The sequence below is a fragment of the Oncorhynchus nerka genome, linkage group LG28 (assembly GCF_034236695.1).
Source record: "Oncorhynchus nerka isolate Pitt River linkage group LG28, Oner_Uvic_2.0, whole genome shotgun sequence".
Taxonomy (NCBI): Eukaryota; Metazoa; Chordata; class Actinopteri; order Salmoniformes; family Salmonidae; genus Oncorhynchus; species Oncorhynchus nerka.
The window spans coordinates 59,155,600-59,168,156 of record NC_088423.1 but is presented as its reverse complement, the minus strand read 5'-3'; the positions used below and the strand labels follow the sequence as shown (position 1 = coordinate 59,168,156).

The 12,557-nt window shown below is 45.5% G+C and overlaps 1 protein-coding gene across 1 annotated transcript in view; it reads left to right on the top strand.

Moving 5' to 3' along the window:
- LOC115113450 (SH3 and multiple ankyrin repeat domains protein 2-like) overlaps positions 1-12,557 on the top strand; it is a 168,359-nt gene that overhangs the window by 40,454 nt on the left and 115,348 nt on the right. Inside the window, exons 8-9 of the mRNA XM_065012945.1 lie at positions 151-228; positions 3,035-3,101. Of these exons, the coding sequence (XP_064869017.1) occupies positions 151-228; positions 3,035-3,101 (145 nt within the window). The remainder of the gene's footprint in view (positions 1-150; positions 229-3,034; positions 3,102-12,557) is intronic.

The following is a 12,557-nucleotide window of genomic DNA, read 5'->3' as shown; positions in this document are numbered from 1 at the left end:
AATCGAAAACTGGCTTCTGGACTATTGGGGTTACTGTACAAGTGTTCTGTCTTTGTGTCGTAAGGGAAGCATGGGACTAATAGAGATTGATAATTCCCAAGAAATTCAGAGCCACTCCTCAGATTCCTGTTCTTCCCTGTTCTTTCCCAGGATAACTGTGCCAGGGTGCTGCTGGTCCGTGGAGCCGACAAAGCGGTGAAGAACTACAACAGCCAGAGTCCCTTCCAGGTGAGACTCGTAATACTTCCTCTCATCCAAAACCATTACTGTAGTTCTGACCTACCAGAGCTGTGGGTTTAATCCCTTAATGGGCTACATAGTATATGCTGAAGAAGTTTTCTTATCAGCAGGTAATATCCTGGGTCAGAGATGGCAGTGTGAATGGGAATTTATTGAGAAAAACACACATTTCAAGTCCCAAGTAACACCAAGGATGCATCTCAATAGTCTGAAGTGGCTTCCTCTACCTAACTCCTCTACTTGACTCCTCTCCTTTATCTGCATCTGAAAAGCAAGCGCTGAAGGGAACGAGCTGAGTGTCACTAGGTCACGTAGTTGTGTGTGTGACGCAGTTGTAGACATCTTACAAAGTTGCATACGTCCATGGGTTGGCTAGATGTTTTGTCTTGCAGAGATGATTGCTTGAATACAGAAGGCAGTGCAGCTGACACTATTGATTCCAATGAGAGTCCTGCATGAGTCACGTCTGAGTCACAAAGGAGCGTTTTGAAGCAGGCTTTTATGTAAGGCAGTCCTCGGATCCCCGATGGCCCTCCACAGGCACTTCAGTGGCCCTCTTAATGTCTCTGGCTTTCGTCAGTGGGGTTGGTCCCAAAAGTTTAATTGTCTAATTGTCTCATATTCTTTTCCAATTGCACTGGTTTTGTTATACTTGAAATATCTAGAGACAAGGAGAAGACACAAGCAGAGGGTTAGAACATGGTGCTCCCAATACCATGGTTGTGGGTACAATTCCCATATGGGCCCCAGAAACTGAATATAGGTGTCTCTATCAAAGTTGCCAATTAATTGATCAAGTAATGTCACTTATTAAGGCGGAGTTCAATGGAGTGAAAATATGTGATAGTGTGTGTCTCCGCTGCTCTGCCTGTGTATCTGTAGCTAAAAATAGAGTCCCAGCAGCACAATGAGATCATCAATTAGAGCTCTGCTGAGTTGCTCAAAATCCCTCCCCCTCCTCTGTTGGCCCAGACTCTGGGTGTAGGTGTTTCACAAGATTCTTCTATTCAGTGTTCGCCTATTTCTACCTCTCTCCCTTGCTCTCCCTCTCTTGTCTTTCCTTTCTCCCATTTATTTTTCCATTCTCTCTCTCTCTCTCTCTCTCTCTCTCTCTCTCTCTCTCTCTCTCTTTCATTCTGTCACCTGTGGCAATGAGTCCGTTTCTTTCACCGTGTTGCATTCAGATGAGACTGGAATTCCAGCTGGCACACACTGGTTGAATCAACTTTGTTTCCATGTCATTTCATGTAAATTACGTTGAACTGTCTGTGAACAGTGGGAAGTGAACTAATAAACTGGAATGAGAAACATGCAGAAGTATTCAACTCTATACTGAAGCTCCAATCGCTATCTGTCTCTCAGCGAAAGTCTACCCCTTTAGCCCAGGGTATGGGATGATGTTTGTCAGTTTTGAGAAACTCATGATGAGAAGTAAGAACATGCAAATTCAAGAACAACGGGAAGGGAAAGGGAGTATTTCTGCTGTCTGTCTCTGTATCTCTAACAATTCCTCCTTTCCCCTCCCCTTTCCAATCTCCTCCTCTCTTCTCCATCTTCCCTACTCGCATTCTCCTATGTGCCTGGCCCTTTAAGGATTCTCCCTGGTCTTGAATCAGAATTAATTTCCTCCCTGAGTAGTTGGATATAGCTTCAGGCACAATTCTCAACCCATTCCTGCTCGCCTACCACCTTCTCTTCCTCCTCCTCCTCCTCCTCCTCCTCTCATCCACCACCATAGACCACAGTGTCTTCATGGAAACAAGGGGTCATGCCCAGCATTCCGATGCGTTGGGAACATGAAGGCGTGAAGGAGTGAAGGAGGGGGTGGCAATGAAGGCGTCAGTGGGGTGTTTTCCCCTGTACAAGCCTGTGCTCTACACTACGGCCTTGTGGGTTCGATGCGGCCTTTAGGCTTTAAATCACACTGCAGCTATACAAAAAAGGGTTCAAAAAGGGTTCTGCAGTGGGTTCTGCAGTTGTCCCCATAGGAGAACCCTTTTTGGTTCCTGGTAGAACTCTTTTGGGTTCCAGGTAGAACTATTTTGAGTGACATGTGGAATGAAACCCAAAAGGGGTTCTTCAAAGGGTTCTCTTATGGGGACAGCCGAAGAACAATTTTTTCTAAGACGGCTAACAATAACGTATCCGGGCAGAAAGTAAACGTTCTACTTTCCCCTCTCTCCCTCAGTGACATGAATAAGTACTTTTCATATTTTCAGAACCCAACACGTCACACGGGGCTAGTGAAAGGGTCCTTCTTCCGTTAGAGCCATGCAAATCAAGATGCTAGAGCTGACCCACTAGCTACCACACTCTGTCTCTCTCTCTCTCTCTCTCTCTCTCTCATATGTAGGTAGCATATGGCCTCTCAAGCATTTCTCACAACATATCCCTACATATCCCTCTCTCTAGCGACCCCTTTGCTTGCTCTCTCATCACTCTCTTGCTCCCTCTGCTCACTTCCTTTCTCCCACATGCTATCTTCCACCACTGCTCTCTCTCTCACCAACTTTCACTCATTCGATGGTGGGTGTAGGTGAGTGTGGGCATGTGTGTACGCACATTGGTATGCACGTGTGTGTGTACGTGTGTGTTCCGGTCATGCTAAAAGGTCAGGATTCGTAACAGGCTGCAGATGGTTAAATCCAGATAGGAATTTAGCAGAATCATGTCCGAATTGCTACACAGACACACACAATGAATTGTTTGAATTTGTAGAGTAATGTAAAGGTTGTTTTGCGGACATGAAATGTGGCCCTCAAATTGCAGCCCCCCCTCTCTCTCCCTCTCGCAGGTAGCCATCATCGCAGGGAACTTTGAACTGGCTGAACTGGTCAAGAACCACAAAGAGACAGATATAGGTGAGTAACCATGGTTAACCTCCTCTTTTCCACCTCCCCCTCCCACTTTTCTCTGTCTGAAATTGATATGTTTTTGGATAATAGGTTGTTGATCTTTTCTTGTTGTATACTGTGTGTGTGTGTGTCTGCCCTTCTGCAAGTATGTTCTCCATCATGCATGTGTGAGTGTGTGTTTGTGCGTGCATGTGCATGTTTGTGTGTGGGTGCAAGAGAACCATGACAGGATTTGTCATTCAGGTCCTCCCCCTCGTGGGATTACCCTATCACACTGGGGAATCCAGGATCCCTCAGGTGGCATATGAGAGCAGGGTTAGGGAGGGATAGAATGACTCTCTACTAAATCCCACCGGGAAAAAAATGGTTTCCTTCTCCCAAAGGAATTTAAAAACAGATTTCTTCTTTCTCGTTTTTCTCTGTGGGTTTATCTGCCGTGCACCCCATACCCCCCACTGCCTGACAACGGCATGATCTTTTTTAATTAAACTATTTCACATGGAGGGAAAAAGGTTAAGCGGGAGGGATTACCATCCCCAGACAAATTAAATAAAAATGAAATAAATAAATAGAAAAAGAGTGAACAGATAAATAAATAAAATAATCTAAAGATGTAATCCACAATTGTTTCCCCCCCTGAGCAAGATTCCCCAGGCCTCACAGCTGCAGCGAGGGCTAGATGAAACGCAGCGCTGCAGGATTACCCCGCGTCTCTCACATCTGCCGCCGTTCCCGCTCCCCCTTCTCGGGCCACCCATCCTGCTCCCCACGTTCAGCATGAACCTTCTCACACCGGGACGACGTCGCACCTCAACTCCGGTGGGGCCGTGAGAGCATACCGTGCCCGAACTCCGCCATAGAACATTAGCCGTTGCTAATGGAATGAAAAGGCCGGGATAACTGTCCTCTGTTATACAGTCCTTGTTGCTTTTCCGTTGTCTCCCTCTCTTTCTATCTCTACCTTTCGGCTCACTGTCAGCCGTGCCTCACTGAGTCTGTAATGGGATATTTTCTTTGCTGGATTATCGGCCATGGGTTCTGCATGTTGCAAATCAGAGAAAGGTGGGTGCTCTGAAGCTCAACCACCACTCTCCTACCTCCTCTACCCTCTTCCCTGCCATTTCTAGTCCCCTTCTCGCCCGCTCCGTGGGGGCGGTCAGCTTGCTATGTTGGGATACAGGTAGAATTATCTGTCCTGCGTGAGCTGAGGCACTGCCCTGGCATGGGTACAGAATTGATTGTGTGTGTGTGCCTATACAGTATTTAGAATGTGCACTGAAGAGCATTAGCCCAAGAAGAGTAATGAGTGAGTAGAGCTATGTGTCATTAAGACTCACATACCTTCTCTCCCTCTCCCTACATCCTTCTCGCTCCCTTGTTCCCAGATATGTCAGGGACTTTATAGTCGGTCTCTTTCTTTGTGTTGGAGTTGGATTAGAAAATAGGCATGAGTTTAATCCTGTACAAGAGAGCACAGAGCAGTTCAGCTAACCCTGACACTGCCTAGCCTATCTTGTAACCCAACTGAAGGAGCTCATGAATCAGTGTATTATTGAATTACTAACACGGTATGCCCCAACACTCATTCAATTAACTAGTCTGTTATTCAATCTCTGTATTATACCCATAGGAGATACTAGAGAGTCAGACCAAAGCAATAGCAACGGGTTGGATAGATTATGGTGGATGGGTTATATTGCCATATAATGTGTGTTTAGGTTCTTCGACTGGGTTAGCGATGTGAATAATATAGTGACAGGATATTGTAGCGGTTTCGGCGCAAAGATCTTTGTAAGGCAGGATTTACACATACAAACACACACCACCAGTCCAAGTGAAGGGTTAAACCGGTTTATTACGATCAGGTTTCGGCAGTGTTCCTTATATACAAAACAAACAGACTAAACACTTTGTCACCAGTGGCAGGTCCTCCAATCTTGGTCGTTGGGGGGGTTCAATTCTTGCTGAAATCATAAGTTCCTTTCTTCCATTAAACCTCCTTCTCCACCGTACGTTCTGGCTGTTCTGCTGCAGTCTAGAAGTTTTCCCCTGAACTGTCCATGGTCCTGCCTCTGGGGATTACTTCACATTGCTGTCCGTAGTCCTGCCAGCCAGAAAACAAAGAAAACTCGCAGGCACATAGTGTCCATCCACCACACAACCCTTGAAACCGCTACAATATGAATAATAAAGTGGATGAATTATAGATGGATAGAGCAGAAATGATGCTCCTCGAAGGACGAGGCGTCATTCTTTAGCTCAGCCTATAGAGAGAATTCCCAAATGTGTGTGTCTGTGCGTGTGTGTGTGTGTGTATGTGTGTGACCTACATCCATAGTAATGACACAGATAATGGTGGGAGTAATGAGAATAGCATTGGGATGTGTGTAATGTAGTCATAGAGGCTTAGGAATATCACAGAACCTAAATCTGAGTGAAGCGTCAAAAACCATAAATGTGTGTCATGCGTGTGATTGTGTGTTCATTTGCACGTGTGCATGTGAGTCTCGTAGTGTTCATCTCTTTGAGTCAGCCGACTCTTGCTCCTCGTGAAAGCAACACACTCCGAACCAGCAACCAGGTTACCATGGCATCAGGGCTTGTGTGCTAATCATTAAAAGACTATGGCATCTGGCTGATTCTCCAAATGGTAAGATCAATTTGGGCAGAGGTACAATTCTCAGTTTGAAGGAAAGTTATACGGAGCGGATAATTGGAGATAAAGGAGATAGGGGTGGTGGAGAGATGTTGTAGAAAAAGAAGTATTACCCCTTTCTAACTATACTATCAGGAATCAAGCAGACCCAGGTGCAGACACGTTGAATAAACAACGGTTTAATGGTCCAAGGGGCAGGCAAGAAACAGGTCCAGGCAGGCAGGGGTCAATAATCCAGAGATGTAGCAAGTGCACAGGTCAGCAGGCAGGCCCAGGGTCAGCGGCAGGCAGAGTGGTCAGGCAGGCGGGTACAGAGACGGGACAGGCCAGGGTCAAAAACCAGGAGGGCGAGAAAAAGAGAGGCTGGGGAAACAATGGAGCTGGCAGGACAAACGCTGGCAAGCTTGACAAACAAGACGAACTGGCAACAGACAAACATAGAACACAAGTATATAATACACAGGGGATAATGGGGAAGACAGGCGAAACCTGGAGGGGTTGGAGACAATCAGAAAGACAGGTGAAACAGATCAAGGTGTGACAAATACTGTAGATGGAGATAGGGAGGATAAATAAGTACTGTAGCAATAGAGAGGGATCTAGTAGAAAGATACTAGTATAGAATAGGACTTTATTGTCCCTTTTCACAGAAATTCGTATTTTTACTGATACAGTACTCCTGGGCCAGAAAATCCAAAGGTAGCTAGTTTGAATCCATAAGCTGACAAGGTGAAAAATCTGCCCGTGTGCCCTTGAGCAAGGCTCCAGGGTCGCTGGATAATGAGCATCCTGGATGTGACCTCACTCTCCGAGGGTTTCTCAGGGAGAGTTGGCATATGCCAAAAACACATTTAGCACAAAGTTATCCATATCCTCATATCTATCTCACACAGCAACATGGTCAGCCACAGAGCAGCACTCCAGGAGAAGTTTAGCAGACATTGGTGGCAAATAAAGATGGTGAGGGGTATATGTAGATCGAGGGGGTAGTAAAGTAGAGCTAGGAAGGGGGTTAAATTGAGATAGAAGTTAGTGTGTAATGTGTCCAATCGATCAGTGCTTTAGTAACTAGGCGCGAGTGAACGTGTCCAGACACTCTGCTTTGGTAGATAGGCTAGTAAATCTGTTTCTTAAATCCAGCCAGTTTTTTCCCATTCTGCCGGTAAGCCTCTCTAAGAATGATTGACAGATGTGTGTGTTAGACCTCACGCTGCAAGAGTGTGATAATCCGCCATGGTGGCCAAATCAAACACACAGATACACAATGTGTGCTTCATACACACACATGCACACAGAGACACGTGCACGCACACACACACACACACACACACACACACACTCAACACACTCCTTAGCACACAAATGGCCATCCCAACAAACACTCAACTAAACACACACACAACCAAACACCCACTCAACCAATGCTCAGCGGCAACATGGCATACTCATGCAGGGCCAATTTAATAATGCACTTTATATCAGTTCAAAGGAGTCTTATGTCTCCTCCTTAGTGTACTATGGTAATGCATTCTTGTCTTAATGTCACTGACTAGCTAATCCAGTCTCCCTAATTAAAGAACAAACACAGCCTGCGTGGCTCTGAGTAGCTGGTGACACGGTTCACCGCTGCCTGTTCTACACAGCTTTTGATGAGACAGCCAGAGAGCGCCCTATAGTAATGGGATTTAGAGGAGACTAAAAACAGGCAGCCGCAGGAAGATGATAGGAAGTGGGGAGCTAACTTCCTGCTGTTGAGCGGAAGGTTGAGAAGTATATTGCGTGTCCTAGTTTGCTGCAGTGCAACACGTGTGTTGTGGTGGGTGTGGTTTACCCATTCACTTTTCCCGGGATAAATAATTGCAAATTATAATAAATCATTTATATGATCAGCGTAACATGAAATGGAACTGTTAAATTATTTGCAATGTCTAAATCTGTCTTAATACGGCCTTCTCTGCTCTGGACTAAAGTAAATGGCGCCAGAAGAAATGGAAGCAGTTTTATGGGCGCCCAATCAATGTGGGGGGTTTTCGCTTTATTTGTAACTTATTTTGTACATAATGTTTCTGCAACCGTATCTTACTGCAGAAAAGAGCTTCTGGATATCAGGACAGTGATCACTCAACTCGGATTAGACAAAGATTTTTTCTTCAACAAGCAAGACGCACAAGACATTCTCCAATTACCCGACAGGGCCAACATCCCCGTTATTTGCAAGAGGAAGCGACGCAGGTACAATGAGCCGGATGCCTGGTCAGGACCCGGGAAAAAAGGCGAGTGGGAAAGCTGCCGTTACCGTCAATACTACTCGCCAAATATCCTACCAACGGGACCTGAAAAACTGTAATATCCTATGTTTCACGGACTCGTGGCTGAATGACGACATGGATATTCAGCTAGCGGGATATACGCTGCACCGGTAAGATAGAACAGCACAGGGGGGGGGTGATCTGTGCATATTTGTAAACAACAGCTGGTGCACAAAATCTAAGGAAGTCTCTGGATTTTGCTCGCCTGAAGTAGAGAATACTATGATAAATTGCAGGCCACACTACTTGCCTAGAGAGTTTTCAGCTATACTTTTCGTGGCTGTTTATTTACCACCACAGGCAAATGCTGGCACTAAGACCTCACTCAGTCAGCTGTATAAGGAAATAAGCAAACAGGAAACCACTCACCCAGAGGCGGTGCTCCTAGTGGCCGGAGACTTTAATGCAGGGAAACTTAAATCAGTTCTACCAAATTTCCATCAACATGTTAAATGTGCAAAAAAAATGTAGATCACCTGTACTCCACACACATAGACGCATGCAAAGCTCTCCCTCGCCCTCCATTTGGTAAATCCAACCACAACTTTATCCTCCTGAGTCCTGCTTACAAGCAAAAAAATAAAGCAGGAAGCACCAGTGACTCGGTCTATAAAAAAGTGGTCAGATGAAGCAGATGCTAAGCTACAGGACTGTTTTGCTATCACAGACTGGAACATGTTCCGGGATTCTTCCACTGGCATTGAGGAGTACACCACATCAGTCACTGACTTTATCAATAAGTGCATTGAGGACGCCGTCCCCACAGTGACTGTACGCACATACCCCAACCACAACCCATGGAATACAGGCAACATTCACACTGAGCTAAAGGGTAGAGCTGCCGCTTTCAAGGTGCGGGACTCAAACCCGGAAGCTTACAATAAATCCTGCTATGCCCTGCGGCGAACCATCAAACAGGCAAAGCGTCAATACAGGGCTAAGATTGAATCAGACGACACCGGCTCCGACACTTGTCTTATGTGGCAGGGCTTGCAATCTATTACAGATTACAAAGGGAAGCACAGCCACGAGCTGCCCAGTGACAGAAGCCTACCAGACGAGCTAAATCACTTCTATGCTTGCTTCGAGGCAAGCATCACTGAGGCTTGCATGAGAGCATCAGCTGTTCCGGACGACTGTGTGATCACGCTCTCCGTAGCCGACATGATTAAGACCTTTAAACAGGTCAACATACACAAGACTGCGGGGCCAGACGGATAACCAGGATGTGTGCTCCGGGCATGTGCTGACCAACTGGCATGTGTCTTCACTGACATTTTCAACATGTCCCTGATTGAGTCTGTAATGCCAACATGCCAACAGGCCACCATAGTCCCTGTGCCCAAGAACACAAATGCAAATTGCCTAAATGACTAAAGACCAGTAGCACTCACGTCTGTAGCCATGAATTGCTTTGAAAGGTTAGTAATGGCTCACATCAACACCATTATCCCAGAAACCCTAGACCCACTCCAATTTGCATACCACCCAAACAGATCCACAGATAATGCAATCTCTATTGCACTCCACACTGCCCTTTCCCACCTGGACAAAAGGAACACTTATGTGAGAATGCTATTCATTGACTACACCTCAGCGTTCAACACCATAGTGCCCTCAAAGCTCATCACTAAGCTAAGGATCCTGGGACTAAACACCTCCCTTACTAAGCAACTGTATCCAGGACTTCTTGAAGGGCCGCCCCCAGGCGGTGAGGGTAGGTAGCAACACATATGCCACGCTGATCCTCAACACTGGAGCTCCCCAGGGGTGCATGCTCAGTCCCCTCCTGTACTCCCTGTTCACCCACGACTGCATGGTAGGCACGACTCCAACACCATCATTAAGTTTGAGGACGACACAACAGTGGTAGGCCTGATCACAACAACAACGAGACAGCCTATAGGGAGGAGGTCAGAGACCTGGCCGTGTGGTGCCAGAATAACAACCTATCCCTCAACGTAACCAAGACTAAGGAGATGATTGTGGACTACAGGAAAAGGAGGACCGAGCACGTCCCCATTCTCATCGACAGGGCTGTATTGGAGCAGGTTGAGAGCTTCAAGTTCCTTGGTGTCCACATCAACAACAAACTAGAATGGTCCAAACACACCAAGACAGTCGTGAAGAGGGCACGACAAAGCCTATTCCCCACCACGAAACTAAAAAGATTTGGCATGGGTCCTGAGATCCTCAAAAAGATCTACAGCTGCAACATCAAGAGCATCCTGACTGGTTGCATCACTTCCTGGTACGACATTTGCTCGGCCTCTGACCGCAATGCACTACAGAGGGTAGTGCGTACGGCCAAGTACATCACTGGGGCTAAGCTGCCTGCCATCCAGGACCTATACACCAGGCGGTGTCAGAGGAAGGCCCTAAAAATTGTCAAAGACCCCAGCCACCCTAGTCATAGACTGTTCTCACTACTACCGCATGGCAAGCGGTACCGGAGTGCCAAGTCTAGGACAAAAAGGCTTCTCAACGGGATATGTTGGGATATGTACAGTCGTGGCCAAAAGTTTTGAGAATGACACAAATATTAATTTTCACAAAGTCTGCTGCCTCAGTTTGTATGATGGGAATTTGCATATACTCCAGAATGTTATGAAGAGTGATCAGATGAATTGCAATTAATCGCAACGTCCCTCTTTGCCATGCAAATGAATTGAATCCCCAAAAAACATTTCCACTGCATTTCAGCCTTGCCACAAAAGGACCAGCTGATATCATGTCAGTGATTCTCTCGTTAACACAGGTGTGAGTGTTGACGAGGACAAGGCAGGAGATCACTCTGTCATGCTGATTGAGTTTGAATAACAGACTTCAAAATGCTTAAAAATGAGGGTGGTGCTTGGAATCATTGTTCTTCCTCTGTCAATCATGGTTACCTGCAAGGAAACACATGCCGTCATCATTGCTTTGCACAAAAAGGGCTTCACAGGCAAGGATATTGCTGCCAGTAAGATTGCACCTAAATCAACCATTTATCGGATCATCAAGAACTTCAAGGAGAGCGGTTCAATTGTTGTGAAGAAGGCTTCAGGGCACCCAAGAAAGTTCAGCAAGCACCAGGACCAGCTCCTAAAGTTGATTCATCTGCAGGACTGGGGAACCACCAGTACAGAGCTTGCTCAGGAATGGCAGCAGGCAGGTTTGAGTGCATCTGCACGCACAGTGAGGCGAAGACTTTTGGAGGATGGCCTGGTGTTAAGAAGGGCTCATTACCATAACGCAACGTTAACTATTCATGAAAATCGCAAATGTAATGAAATAAATATATTGGCTCACAAGCTTAGCCTTTTGTTAACAACACTGTCATCTCAGATTTTCAAAATATGCTTTTCAACCATAGCTACACAAGCATTTGTGTAAGAGTATTGATAGCTAGCATAGCATTAAGCCTAGCATTCAGCAGGCAACATTTTCACAAAAACAAGAAAAGCATTCAAATAAAATAATTTACCTTTGAAGAACTTCGGATGTGTTCAATGAGGAGACTCTCAGTTAGATAGCAAATGTTCAATTTTTCCAAAAATATTATTTGTGTAGGAGAAATCGCTCCCTTTTGTTCATCACATTTGGCTAAGAAAAAAAACAGAAAATTCAGTCATTACAACGCCAAACTTTTTTCCAAATTAACTCCATAATATCGACAGAAACATGGCAAACGTTGTTTAGAATCAATCATCAATGTGTTTTTCACATATCTATTCGATGATAAGTCATTCGTGGCAGTTGGGTTTCTCCTCTGAAGCAAATGGAAAAATACACGCAGCTGGAGATTACACAATAATTGCATCGGAGGACACCAAGCGAGCACCTGGTAAATGTAGTCTCTTGTGGTCAATCTTCCAATGATATGCCTACAAATACGTCACAATGCTGCAGACACCTTGGAGAAACGACAGAAAGTGTAGGCTCATTCCTGGCGCATTCACAGCCATATAAGGAGACATTGGAACACAGCGCCTTCAAAATCGGGGGCATTTCCTGTTTGAAATGTAATCTTGGATTCGCCTGTAGCATCAGTTCTGTGGCACTCACAGATAATATCTTTGCAGTTTTGGAAACATCAGAGTGTTTTCTTTCCAAAGCTGTCAATTATATGCATAGTCGAGCATCTTTTCGTGACAAAATATCTTGTTTAAAACGGGAACGTTTTTTTATCCAAAAATTAAAAGAGCGCCCCCTATATCGAAGAAGTTAACGTTAGCTGGCTGGCTGGCTGGCTGGCTGGCTGGCTGGCTGGCTAGCTAACGTTACGTGTATAATCTTATTATTCGAATCTCAGACCCATTTGCTTGACTAGTTATAGCCTAATGTTAGCTAGCTAACATTGAACCTGGTTGGTTAGCTACCTGCAGATTCATGCAGAGTAGTAACGTCATGAACTGGGATTATGGTTAATTGTTTACTTAGCTAGCTAGCTACATGTCAGACTCTCGTCTGAGTGCCACTTCATATAATGTTTACATACCCTACATTACTCATCTC